Source organism: Pteronotus mesoamericanus, unplaced genomic scaffold, assembly GCF_021234165.1.
Source record: "Pteronotus mesoamericanus isolate MK-2021 breed Mesoamerican mustached bat unplaced genomic scaffold, CSHL_Meso_final contig_116, whole genome shotgun sequence".
Classification (NCBI taxonomy): Eukaryota; Metazoa; Chordata; class Mammalia; order Chiroptera; family Mormoopidae; genus Pteronotus; species Pteronotus mesoamericanus.
Window position 1 is genome coordinate 25,940,534 of NW_026555027.1, and position 14,492 is coordinate 25,955,025.

Below are 14,492 nucleotides of genomic sequence, written 5' to 3' on the forward strand. Positions count from 1 at the left end.
TTGACAAGGCAGTAGGAGAAACACTGGCCTCAGGGAGCAGCTGGTTTTTACTTAGAAAAAAATGTTTAGAGTGCCTTGAGTGAAAAGACTGAGCTCTGTCTGCAAGGCCACAGATGTGTGCCGCCCGTGTGCACTGCACAACTCTAGCTCTCAGTGAACGGGCACCTTGGCACTGAGCAAGTCATGACTGTAGGTTATGACCCTGTGAGTCTCTCTTCAAATCCTAGGCTTTTAAAAGTCTTCTTTCATTCAGGGGAGAAGAGGGCTACCCCATACACCCTCATGCTCTGATTTCAAACAGAGATCCGGATCTGGCCATTTGTCTAGCTTCAGGCACTTTTAGCTCCATTAGCAGGAGCCACTCTCCTCACCGCCTTCGCCTGCACACTTCTGGCCCTGAAGTCAGGCAGGTCAGAGCCCGCATTCCACACCCTTCATTTTTGTTCCATTTCTGGCCCACAGAAATGTTTATCTTGTTTTTTGAGTCCACATAAGACTTTTAAAAAATATTTTTTCATATATTATTGATGTCTTTGGAGCCAAAGGTATATCTATTCCTTCCAAGTGTGAATTTATGACACAATCTTCACCAGAAGTCTGAGCTCCCAGAGACTTTTTAAAAGGCCCAAAATGCCATCCTTTCCTAGAAACATTTTAAAGCTAATGAAATGAAATAAAAGTTTTTAGAGGAAGTTATATGGTTGTTTCTTTATAGCAATGATATTCAGTGAAACAAACTTGCTCTTAATATAGGTTTAGAAAAATTCAATATTTAAAAACGCAATTGTATAGGCCTCTGCCATTATTGAAACTATAGAGAGATTCCTTAAAATTTCTAATTTGCCTAAAGTTTCACATGGAAGAATTCTTTTTTGTGAATCTGGAACACTAGAACCAAACAGGATAAAACATCCAAGCCATAATAACAAAACTAAAGATACACTGATAATTGCTGTTAAAATTTCAAAAGTATAGCAAATCCTATATCAAAAATGTCCTGAGAGAATTTTAACTTGCATCTATTACTCTGTTCAATTCAGGGCAGATTCGGGAATAGTCTCTTGATACTTGTATCACCTGACCACAATATTTAGACTCCTCAGATTGACATAAATCCAAAAATTCTGTTTCCATATATCCAAAACACCCATTTAATCCTATAGATAGCTATAATCACAACAATAGCTACCATTTATTTTTGTTTTACATACATTATCTCATTAAATTCTCAAAATCACTCTGTTACTAACTCTTATCTTTACAGGAGATAAAGTGACTAAGATTCAAATAATCCTGAACTTCTGCAACTATTAAAAACCAAAGTTGTGGCTTATGCTAAGTTAAGAGCAGAGGGAAAGAGATAAGCTTGAGGCCTGAGAAATGCCTAGTCTCCTACACCTGTACCGTCCCCCCCTTCCAGGCACTTCCTCCTACCAAAGACATCAACTATCTCTTATGGGAAAAAAGTGTCAACTGGGATACAGCCTAGAGGCAAGCAACAGACCTTCTCCCTCAAGGTTATTGGGTCACACAAATGCTGGCCAACAGGGATAAGGGAGGGCAATGTAGCCTACTGCCTGGTTAAGGTCTAGATTTGAGAATTAGGATTCAACATGGTCTCTGGTTTCTCAGTTAATGAAACACAAATCAACCAACAGTCTACTAAGCTTCTAAGGAAATTGTAAACCTCTATAAAACCAAGCAAACAAAAAGTTGTGATTATTCTGTCTCTCTGGCAATCCATGACCCTCTCCTCAAAACAAAATTAAGTGGGTTACTTCCACTTCTGGGTATTTACCCAAAGAAAACAAAGACACTAATTTGAAAAGATATATGAGCCCTTATGTTCACTGTAGCATTATTTACACTAGACAAGATATGGAAGCAACCTAGATGTCCATTGGTAAATGCATGGATAAAGATGTGATTTATTACGGAATATTACTCAGCAAGAAAAAAGAATGAAATCTTGCCATTTGCAACAACACAGAGAGACCTAGAGTATATTACACTAAGTGAAATAAGTCAAAGAAAGACAAACACGCATGATTTAGTTATATGTGGAAATACAAAAAAAAAAAATCCAAATGAATAAACAAAATGAAACTGAAACAGAACCACAGATATAGAGAACAAGCTGATACTTACCAAAGGGGAGGTGGAGGAGTGGAGGAAGAAAAGAATTTGCACTATAATGGGGCTGGCTATTAGGGGTCTCTAAATATTACTGTGCAGGTTGTCTGAATTAAAAACAAACATACAAACATCCCCCAACTGCTTCCAATAGGGGTTGAAAATAAAGTTAAATGGGCTACTAAAATGTATAGTCCCCAGAAAGGGAATCCTCTCAAGTAGCAGACTATCCCAGAAAGGCAGACTGGAGTTACCAAATTAACCAAGGAACTAATTCTATTGCTAAGTAAAAGGGTCTCAGGTTCTCAGAATATTCCTGACCAGCTGTGGACCTGGTTCATCATTGCATTATTTTCCCTTCCCCCCTTTTTCCAATTCTTTTCACCCTCAAATTGTAAATTGAGAATATGGAGAGACTGAGAAGAATAAATAAAATTCACATTTATTTATAGTTTCCCAGATCAGAGACTGAGATGTGGATGGAATAACTGGAAGCATCTGAGTTATCTTCTTTTAGGGAGGAGATGCCCTTATTTTCCATTGCATATGGAATAGCTGCATTAGTTAAGTAGTGTAATTCTGAATTATATGTACACGAAGAAGGGTATGTATGTACGGTTAGGTAACTTGTAAAGTGGCTCTTAATGATCCTAACCTCCTGGTACTCACACCCTCGTGTAAGTCTCTCCATTTGGGTGTGGATTGGACCTAGTAGGAGCTTGCTTCTAGTGAATTAAATATGGCAAAAGTGATGAGATGTTACTTCTGGGGGGAGAAAATAGACATGGACATAAATGGGACAGGTTTGATCATGGGTTGATCATGTTGGGTTGGGTGATAAGTGAAAGATTCATTACACTATTCTGTCTACTTTTATGTATGTTTTAAATTTTCCACAATAAGAAGTTTAAAAATAAGTAAACAAAAGAAAGAAAAATTATAGCGTACCTAATCATTACGAATCTGGTAACCACATTATCCAAATTTAAAAGTCTGTATACTTAGGCTAAAGAATATTTGAATAGATATGTCTAAAAGATCACAAGACATATGCTTCCAAATTTTTATAGTATTTATAACAATCTGAATTCTGAATACTGACAATAGGAGCAACTGATACCGACAGGAGAAAGAGGAGGAAGACGGTCAAGTTCTCCTTTCTTTGGCAGAAGCTTTGCTATTGGCACATTGTTTTTGGCCTCTTCCTCCTACTTTTCATAAGTAACTTTAAAAATATCTGTTGAGTGCTTATTAATTGCGAGGCACTGGGCTAGGTCCTCTAGGGGAAATAAAGACAAGTGAAATATAGTACAGTGTGAGAGGCTGACAATTCAACAGAGAACCCCTCCCCCTAATGTTCTTTACCTGTGAAACATTGCCCTTTGCCCCACATTTCCACACCCCAACCCTTCTGTCTTAATCTACAAAGTATTTCACTCCAGAATTACCTTTTTTCTTCCTAACTCTCAATAAGAACTTCCTATTATTTTCCCACTTTGGCTTGTCTTAGGTAATTCTTAAAAGGAAAAAAAATTAATGAGGTTAAATAAACTCAAACAACTATAAATAAATAAAATAATGTAACCCTGATGTGATAAGGCAGGCCTCAGGGTCAGGTCCAGGAATTAACCCTAATTTGTTGTAACCCCCTCCCTCCTTCCTCAGCTGAACCCACGTATTTCCTAAATGGTTCGTGTTTCACTATCCCTGACTCAACCCCCAACCGCAGTAGCTGTGGGCACTCTGGCTCTGTATCAGGGAAAGGTTCTTACCTTATGTCATGAAAAACAAATTACTAATGGTATAGTTAAAAATATATCAAATGTGACTGAATTTCTATAAACTTAATTTAAATTAATGAAGATAATTCCATAATCTACATAGTGAACTAATATGAAAAGAAGCAGGTTTAATCAACATGGTCCCTAATTATACCTGCATAGTCCTTCTTTTGGTTAATGTTACTTGAAAATTTTTCCACTCCCACCGTTGCTCCACCACGTGTGCAAAAACAACATGTCCATTTCCGCAGGCTCCAGCAATCTGAGTGCCATCAATTGACCAGGCAATATTAAATATGCTACCAGTGTTGGGCTTCTCTAATGCATATGACCACTGGGAAAGAAAAAAACAAGAAAAAGCCAATTTAATTTTTAAAAATTTAAAATGTTTTAAATTGAGCATATGTTAACATATTAAGATTATTTTTTTAAAAACATGCTAGAATTATTAAATACTTTTGTTAATTGAATTATAGTGTACTAAACATGTAAGTTTTAAAGTACACAGAATATGTATAAAACATCTAACATGTATGAAATCTCTCAAGAACTGCAAAATACCCACACCATTTCAAATTACAGTATTATTTTTAAGTAATAATACTGAATGGGTACATACAAAGATTCTGTAGGAAAAAAAAGATACCTTACTATTAATTCTCAAGGATCTTCATAGTCCCTATATCTAAACATTTCTGATCATATTTCAAGAATGCCATTAAAAATTGAAACTAAACATAATATAACTAAAACATCTTTGATATACACCTTAAATCATGAAAGTATAAGTAAATTGATCTCTTTATTTTTTTTTTTAGAATGTAGTAAGTATAAACTCTTCTAGGACTTATCTATGTGAGAATATTACCTAGCGGTATCAACAAGCATTAGCTGGAGAAAAAAAAAGAGGAATGTGTCTATGTGTGATTATATAAGACAGAAAGAAAAAACCTTTTTGAAAGATGGTATTATATGCATTTTCTTTTATCTTTCAGATGCAAAGATGTATTTGCGATGTCAGGACCAGGGTAAGCCACCCCCAAATATCTCACAGTGGCATATTGATTACTTAGAATTAAAGTTACCTGAAAAGCAGCTAGTGCAAGAAGGGCACTTTGAATGCAGAAAATAAATCTCCCTTTTGAAAGGTACCTTTGTGCTCCAAGGGGGATGAGGGAGACCCTTATTGCTAGAGTTAAGGAATCGAGAGCTGAGAAGCCTCTTTAAAAAACAGCTTATTATTTAAAAAAAAAAAAAAAGAAAAAAGAAAAGCCCTGGCTGGTGTGGCTTAGTGGGTTGAGCGCTGGCCTCCGAATCAAAGGGTTGCAGGTTTGATTCCCAGTCAGGGCACGTGCCTGGGTTGCAGGTCAGGTCCCCATTACGGGGGCACGTGAGAGGAAACCACACATTGATGTTTCTCTCCCTCTTTCTCCCTCCCTCCACTCTCCCTAAATATAAATAAATAAAATATTGTTTAAAAAACATCTTATTACTTTTTACTAATTTACTACCCAAGCTCTCTTTCTGTTTAGATTCCTTATTAATAAGCACTCAAAACCTAAGTCTTATCCTGTCAATTCTTCACAAATTTATTGTTTGTCTAAAAGTATACAGGGCTGGCTGTTTCAGTCATTTGCCTGAGTATCATTTATGATTTCCCATGCGGACATACTGTGTTTTTCTCCTGTTAACCTGGTCTTGTGTCAATTTTATTAGTAGTAAGAACTCAGGAGGGAGTAAAGGAGGGGAATTACCCCCTCCCAACAGCTAGAAGGATGATTTATTTACTTGACTAAACATACACATTCTCTTTCCACCCTTCCAACCTGATAGCCTAGAGTCCAATTAAGTCTTGATTTTCTCGTTGTTGTTGTTGCTCTTGGGTGAATATTTATTTTTGTTCTATGTATTATTTCAATATTATTAGCTATGGGCTCACTGATAAAAAATTTGGAGAAAATGGCAAAAATAAAGAAAAAGACTTACTAATTCATACAACTATAAAACAGGGTTTTAAATTCCCAATAAAAGTTTCTATATACAGTAAAAACGCTGACTGTCTCTTACTGCCCACGGACTTTTTTGCATCTCCATCCCATCACCCCTCAGACTTCTGTTACTTAAGTAAAAGGCCCAATAATAACGTTATCAAGGAGGTGGTAATAAACAAACTATACTTTACTATATCAGCAGCATGAAAATATTAGAAACTTCCTTTTCTGAAAGTAAGAGTAAGTTCAAAAAAGGAATATATGCAGTACTTGAGGTCCTCTTTTTTAAAAATAAGTGTCGACAGCAAGCATACTAATAATCTGCTTCTGGCAACAAAATGATCCATTTGTTTTAATAAACAAGAATTATAAAATGCAACATGACTACTAGTTTACATAAAAAGTGGTTGATATAGACAAATGAAACTTAATTTGATAATATGTAATACTTAATGGCTTAGACCAGGCTGATGGCACATCTCTCCTTCATTCTATTAATAAATCTAGTTTATTCTTAAGGTGTAGATGGAACAGAGAGAGAACTTGTTTTAAAACCATAGATTCATATTTTAAAACTATTTAAAGTAGGATTTTTAAAACACCCAAAGAATTAAAATAGCCAGAAAGTACCGTCTTACTAAAATTGAACACACAAATATTTATCTAAAAAGTTATGGATGCCTGATCCTAACTAAGAAGAGAAAATAAAATGTTTAGAGATTACCATTACCCTATATTCCTCTGACTTCTTTCACAGTCCACCTAAACCAACAAAAATAAAATCTGCAACGTGCCACTCATTCCTAAAAAAATTATTTTCAAAGAATATAAATCATGATATACCTAAATTAAATTAAATTGTTACTTTTTTAAATTTAAGAAGTTATTTTTCAGATTACTGTAAGGAGGAAAAAAAAGCACAGTGAAATCACCGGAGAACAGATCTTTAATAGTTACTAAATTTGGGAGGACAGGGTTATAGTTTATCAAAGCAGTAAATTTAATGATTTTTATTTGTAAGTCAAAACACCTACTTGTCATTTGTGCTTTTAAAGAGACGTTTACACTCTAAACTCTTCTCTTCCCCAAATATGCCAAGGAATATTGGATTCAAGTTTGCATTTCTACCCTTTAGAAAAGAATGAGACAGCTTCCCCAGATGTAATGTAGTGGTTCTAAGCAGTAAGAGCCCCGAGGATGAATTTTCAAATACCCCTCACTTACGTTTATCTTTCTTTAACCAAACTATCCCTTTCTTTACGATACTATTGTAACTCGTAGTGTGCTCAGGCCAGCAGCATCTCTGGCTTGACTGATCTTGTTCGAAATGCAAATTACCTAGTCCCACCAGATACTAGTTTATCTGATCCTCTAGAGGATGAGAGCCAGGAAACTTCTAATGAGCTCTTCAGAAGGTACTTAAATGTGTAAGGTTAGGGTACCAGTTTGCGACTCTGGCGGCACAGGAGAATTCACCTGGGAAAGTTTGAAAAAAATACCAAATCCCATGAATCCAACCAATTAAATCCAGAATGTCTTGGGGGTTTGAATATGTTTCTAAAATTCTCTGATTTTAACATAGAGCCACTGTTCAAGGGAAGAGCAAAATCAGTAATTTGGTTTCAGACTATTCTGAGCAGCTGGCTCACTGTGAGCACCTTGCCAACTTATCTGCTAACTCAAGAAAATTATGTGACCTCCTCCTTTGGATCTAAACAGCTTCTCATAGCTATGTGTAAATTTAATTTTTTTACACTCATCAACTAACTTTTTTCTTTTTCTTTTTTATTATTAGAATTTCAAACATCCGAAATCCAGACTGTGGGAGCCTATAGGATATGACCCAGTTTCCTCAACTACAGAAAAATGCCAGGGGAAAACAGATGTGGAAGGGGAACTCATTAATCAAGAGAGATCTAAAAGATTTGTCAACCAATCACGATAACTGGACCTTATTTGCATCTCAATTCTAAAAAACTGAAAAACAAAAGTCAATTGGAAAAATCTGAACAATGATTCGATACTTGAGAATATTAAGGAATTATTGTTCATTGTTTTTAGGTTTAATAATGGTTTAGAAGTTACACTTTTATTTCATTTTTAAAATATTTTATTTATTTTTAGAGAGAGGATTTAGAGGGAGGGAGAAAAACAGAGGAGAGAAACATCAATGTACGAGAGATACATTTATTGGTTTCCTCTCGCATGCCCCCAACTGGGGACCTGGCCCACAACCCAGGCATGTGCCTTAATTGGAAATCAAACCGGTGACCTTTCGGTTTGCAGTGTGGCATTCAACTCACTGAGACACACCAGCCAGGGCTAGAAGTAAAACCTGTTTTTAGTGATGTGTGGAAATATTTAGTGATGAAATGACATTATGTCAGGGCTTTGCTCAAAATAATCTGGGCATGGAGAAGAAATGCAAGAAAGGTATGTAATTCCACATACCTAGGAGTGGAATTACAGGTGGTGATACAGATGAGGTAAGAATTAGCCACTCGTTGACAATTGTTGGAAGCTGGGTAATGGGTAAATGGGAATTCATCACACCAGTTGATTCCCTCGTAACCTCCAAATGTAACCAATAAATGTTATTCCTCAGTATCATGAATTCACTAATTTTAACATAGTTGAGGTATTTTAATAAATATGTATAATGCTCCAATTAGCCTAATTTTAACCAGTGGGATCCCTTCAAGTTGTTCTCTAGTCTTTTTGACAGAATCTTTCAACCTTTGCTCACTTTTCCTTGTTCTCTAGTATGAAAAAATGTGCCAGACTCATATTTTATACTTCCTGCCCTACGTCTGGAAGCAGCCTTTTCTTCGATGGGCCCTAGTTCATTTTACGGAAAAGTGGAAAATAGTAGTGAGAGAAAACCCACAAGTGCTACAAGTACTTACTGCTACTGAGTTGATCATTGCTTTTCTAGGCCTTTTTAATGAACAGAACTAAGAAATTCTTTTCACGAACTCAAGGTGACACTTCCTATTCAAACAGGAACTAGAGAACTTTTACTTATCCTAACCAATCTTACTCCAGTATCTCCTTTCACCTAGACAAAAATCCCAGTTCTTCAGAGAACCAATACAAATACTCAAAATAACAATATCAAAATCACAATCGATTGCAAGTTTTAAATTTTATTTTTTCACATTTTTGCCTTTAAGCCTATTTCTTTTTGAAAAAAATAACATTGAGATACATTTCACCTATTATAAAATTCATCCTTTTAAAGTACAGAATCCAGTGGGGTTTTAGTGTAGTCGGAGTTGTACAACCGTCACCGCTATATAATTTCAGAACATCTTTATCACCACAGAAAGAAACCCATACCCATTAGCATCACTCCCATTACCCCTCTGCCCCAGCTCGTGGCAACCACCAATCTATTTTCATTTTCTACTCCTGCCATTTCATATATATGGAATAATACATTATGTGGCTTTTGTGACTGGCTTCTTTCACTTAGCATAATGTTTTCAAGGTTCCTCCTTGTTGTAGCATGTGTCAGTACTTCATCCCTTTTGATTGTCAAATAATATTGTATAAATATAACATTTTCTTTCTCCATTCATCATTTCATGGGCATTTGGGTTTTTCAACTTTCTGGCTATTATAAATAATGCTACTATGAACATTTGTGTATAGCTTTTGTGTGGACATATGCTTTCTTTTCTCTGGGTACATACCTAGGAGTGGAATTGCTGGGTCTATGGTAACTGACTGTGACGTTGTGAGGAACTGCCATACTGTTTTTCAAAAGTGGCAGGATGATTTTTTATTGAGTATCGACTGTGAGCACAAGGAACAATCAAATCACTTAGGCATTTGAACTAGCTCCTCTCTGGGTAGTCACACAAACAACTAAATACAACTAGGCTCACTTATTTCATTTACTTTTGAGTTTTAGGAATTTTTTTCCAAAAACTTAATTTTGTTTTATAATTATGTAAAATATTTACATGGTTCCAAAGTTATATTTACAATATATATATAAAGGTATAATCAAATAGATCTAACTTCTCTTCCTTTTGTTTCCTCATTTTCTTTCCCCTATAAACTTTTATTTTATGTTTTATCCTTCCATCATTCTTCAATATGTATGTGTGTGTGTAGACATCAGCATTTACCTAAGAAAGAGGCAAGAGTAATGCGCAAGTATGTCTAACAATATACAGGGTATTACCTATTGTAGTATATGAATACTTGCACTCTTTTATAGCCATTGACAGTATGATTAATGTTTTTATGTAATGCCTGTGCATACACATGTGGTTTTCATATGTGATCTAATATGCTCTTCCTCTTTTTTGGAATATATTTTAGTATTCAGAAAGGTTTCTATTTTTAATCTAATGATTACCTTTATACTATTTTTATAAAAATACCTTTATCCCCATGCCACATTTTGGGGCACTTTCCTATTGGTTGTCTATTATAAGCAATATAAAAATTAGGAGATATCCTATCCCTTTCCTTTTATTCATATCTGATTTTAAGTAATATCCTTTTATTCCCAAATTAATACCTATAATATAATCAGTAAGTGTATTCTACTTTTTTTAAATCCTCACCTAAGGAAATGTTTTTATTGATTTTAGAGAGAGAGAGGAAGGGGGAAAGAGAGAAACATCTATATGAGAAAGATCAATCGGTCGCCTCCCATGCACACCCTGACCGGGGAAACAGCAACCTAGGTATGTGTCCTAACCAGGAATCGAACCCGCAGCGTTTTGGTGTATGGGACAACACTCCAACCAACTGAGCCACCTGGCCAGGGCAACTTTTCATATACTATCTCATCCTCCCATTTTGCAATGCCGATGACTTATAGCCAATACACACTATACTGTATCCTTCGCAGACATCATTTTGTCTTAGTTCTACAGATGAGTGTATGTATATTTAGTGCTCATGACCAGTCTTCAATCCACTATGTCCCTAGCCATGTTGTTAATCTGAAGTTAATTCTCCAGTAGACTCCTCTAAACATTCATGAGAACAACATTCCTTAAATTCCTACATTCCAGTTTATGACCTTTATACTTTAATGTAAGAGTAGCTGGATATAAAACCTTTGACTCAGGTGAAGTGAGTCAAAGGTTCCTTTTTTTCTTAGTACCTTATGCTAACCTACTGTCTTCTCACACAACGGTCTTTCCTCTGCTTCCTCACACACAGATTCTGATACCACGTGTACCTGTCATTAGTACTTAGGAAAATGCCCAAGTACTTGGAAGTTTGTGGGATACAGCGTCACCTAGTTTTATTTTAGTTGTTGTCTGTGGGTTTTAAAGTTTATGGTCTCTTATTTTCTCTGTTTTATGGGGAGATTTGAGAAGATTAAAAAATTATACCACTGTACCCAACAACATGGATAAATCTCACAGACATATGGTTGAACAGAAAAAGTCAGTCACAAAAATGTAAATACTGTATGATTCAATTTATGAAAAAAGTTAAAAACAGGCAAAACTAATCTTGACAGAAGCCAGTTACTATGGAGGGGTAAGTTAGGAGGCACGAAGGAAATTTCTGGGTTGTTAATAATGCTCTATATCAATATGGGTGGTTTCCTGGTTATTTACATATGTAAAAATTTACTGAGCTTTACACATAAGATACTATATATGTTATATCTAAATTTTTTTAAAAATGCTGACTGCTATTATCTTTCCCCCTCAATCTATTTTTATTTAAGTTATACTCCTGCTTTGTTTTCATAGTTTAAGAGTATTTTTAGACCATAATATAATATTGAGCTAAAATATTTAACATCAACACTAAAAATAAAAGTATATACAAAACATAGTAATCATAATAGTCAAAAACCTGCTCAAAGATTTGAAGGTGCATAGAAAATAAAAATATTTAATTTTTTGATATGATTATGTGTATTATTTTTTCATTTTTTGTTTTCATTATTTTTCTTATACTTCTTTTTTCCTTGAATTTCTTCAAAATATAAGTCTTATATCTAATTAAATTATTTCATATTAATCACTATGTGCACCTACAAAATACTGATGAGGTTTTCTGTTCTCCCCCCAATTCCAAACAATAAATTGTAGGTAACAGTTTTCTTAGGCTATCGAATACAAAAAAAGTAAACAAAAATTACTTTTGGCTTGGTGAAGTGCAACTAATTTCTAAAAACACAAGATGAATAAGCAAAAAGCAGAAGGAAAACAATAGAAAAATTAGTAATTATAAAAGGTTTATAGAACACAAATATGATGTGTATTCATTCTATGACATCCAAGTTATTTTGACCTGTCACTGAAGAACACAAGAAACTGCTGTTATGCTTTTGAGAGACTTAGCAATATGTTTTTGTCTAAAGGCAGTCCTGAAAAATTATAAAGCTTGTCACACTGGTTTTAGCTCTGAGCAAGTATCTCCGCAAATAACAAGACGTTGATGGTCCCCAAAAAGGGCCATCTCCTTGGGTAATAGTATTCTATACCTCTCTCTTCACTTTGTCATCCAATATCTGCTCATAGTGAACCAAATTACTGAGAAAGGACCTGTTAAGAAAAAGCTTAATCTGTTACCCCCATGATAGTATTACATTCTTAGAAATAACAATTTCTGAATTCAAAGCAACAAAGCTAGGAGGAGAAATTCTGTTATCAATAAGAATGTGGTAAAAGCCTGCCTCCGGACATTCCACCTACATAACTCACTGCTAAGACTGGCTCTGACTTATAATTACAAAGTTACAACTTTCTATTACTGCTGTAACAAATTACCACAAACTTAGAGGCTGAAGACAACACAAACGTGTTATCTTACAGTTCTACAGACCATAACTCGAACTCGGGTTTCACCCAGCTAAAATCAAGGTGCCAGCAGGACGGCATTCTTTTCTGGAGGCTCTGCGGCAAGATCTGCTTCCTCAATCATTCTGGGTGTTCGTGGAACTCAGTTTCTTAGAGCTGCAGAAGTCCCCGTATCCTTTCTGATCATTCGTGGCTTCTAAAGGCCACCTGCATTCCTTGACTTGGTCTCCTTCCTTTTTTTTTTTTTTAAACTTTGAGAGTACATTTATTAAACCTGGGGACGGTGAAATACGAGAGGGCCTGGGATAGAAGCAGCACGGGAGAGCCCGTAAGCACGGCTGCTCTGGCTCTCTCGGCGTGACAGGAAAGAAGTGGGCCAGGGTGGGGCTGCTGTCAGCTCTCTGGAGTCAGACAGAAAGGAGACCTTGGAAACAGGTTTAGGGGGTCAGCCTGGGATGAAGTGCCACTGCCATTGCTCCCCCGATGGCAAGTCTCAGGGAAACCCTTAGAGCTAAAGAGATGTAAGCCTGTGAGGGAAAACGAGGGGAAAGGGAAAGGTGCTGGTGAGTCCCAGGAGGAAGAGCGCTCCCTTCCTCCATCTTTAAAGGCAGCGACCGCAGGTCGAGTTGTTCTTTGAATCTCTCTTCCTCCTTCTTTGTCTAACCCATTTAGGAAAGAGTCTCTTCTTTTAAGGACTCGTAGGATTAGATTAGGCCAACCCAGGTAATCCAGGGCAGTCGTAACATCTGAAGGTTCCTACGTATAATCACATCCGCTAAGTCCCTTTTGCCTCTTCAGGTTACACATTCAGGTTCCGGGGATGAGGGCGTGGGCATTTCTGGGAGCCCATTATTTGGCCCTGACTATATTGCAACAGTCAATTTGGGGATTTTTTTTAAAGGGGATTCATTTTTTTATAGGTTTAGATTCATTTATAAGCATAAATACAAGAAACAATATTTTTAAGTAGTTTGGAATTTGTGGTTTGGGCTTTCAAAAAGTTTATTAACTTTTAGTTTAGTCACAATTAAAAAGTAACTAAACAATGATTTGACTATGTTGTCACCAAATGGTAGTAGGATCTTGGCTTTTTCATGTGATACTGAATTACCAAGGATATCCAAAAGAAAACAATTAAAAATTATTGAACAAGTTGCTTTTGAAAGAAAAAAGGAGCAAAATAGGTTTATGACATTAAGCAAAATATGCATTTAATATTCTATCATGTGAATTGTACAAAAGCATTAAAATTATATTAAGAAAAAGAAAGCTATCATTTTTCATGACTGTTTCCTGATAGCATGAAAACTTAGACTGAGATAGAATCTTCCTCAGCGAAAATGAGGAGATGTTAGGATACTGAGGAAAAAGTCCTTGTGGAGCAATTTTAAATAATCAAATCTATAACCCCTAACAGGTGATACTTCAAATAATTAGATATGGCCTAATGGTCTAGAAAAATCTATAAAGTTCTTTAAAAAGTAGATGGAGAGGAAGGGAAAAGTAATTTAAGTACAGACAATGATATGAAAGAACATCTTTTCTTAAATCAAACTAAAGGACTTAAACTTTTTTGGTATCTCTAGCAATGACTAATCCAAACATGTGAAAGCTGCAGGTTTGATTTATGGATCATTTGTAAGTTGAAGAAAATATGAGAGAAATTGTAGCACTTTTCTCCCAAAAGGAGGGTAAGGGAGCAATGACACTATATAAGGAGTTGTAGTTGGATTGCCCGTGTGAAATAGAAGCTTTTGCATGATTTTAACATGTGTATCTAGAGAACATTTCTCAAATAC

The 14,492-nt window shown here is 35.7% G+C and overlaps 1 protein-coding gene across 1 annotated transcript in view; it reads right to left on the reverse strand.

The window, feature by feature from the left end:
• The window catches only part of IFT80 (intraflagellar transport 80), an 80,773-nt gene that overhangs the window by 31,652 nt on the left and 34,629 nt on the right, over positions 1-14,492 (reverse strand). Inside the window, exon 7 of the mRNA XM_054580165.1 lies at positions 4,069-4,248. Coding sequence (XP_054436140.1) covers positions 4,069-4,248 — 180 coding nt within the window. The remainder of the gene's footprint in view (positions 1-4,068; positions 4,249-14,492) is intronic.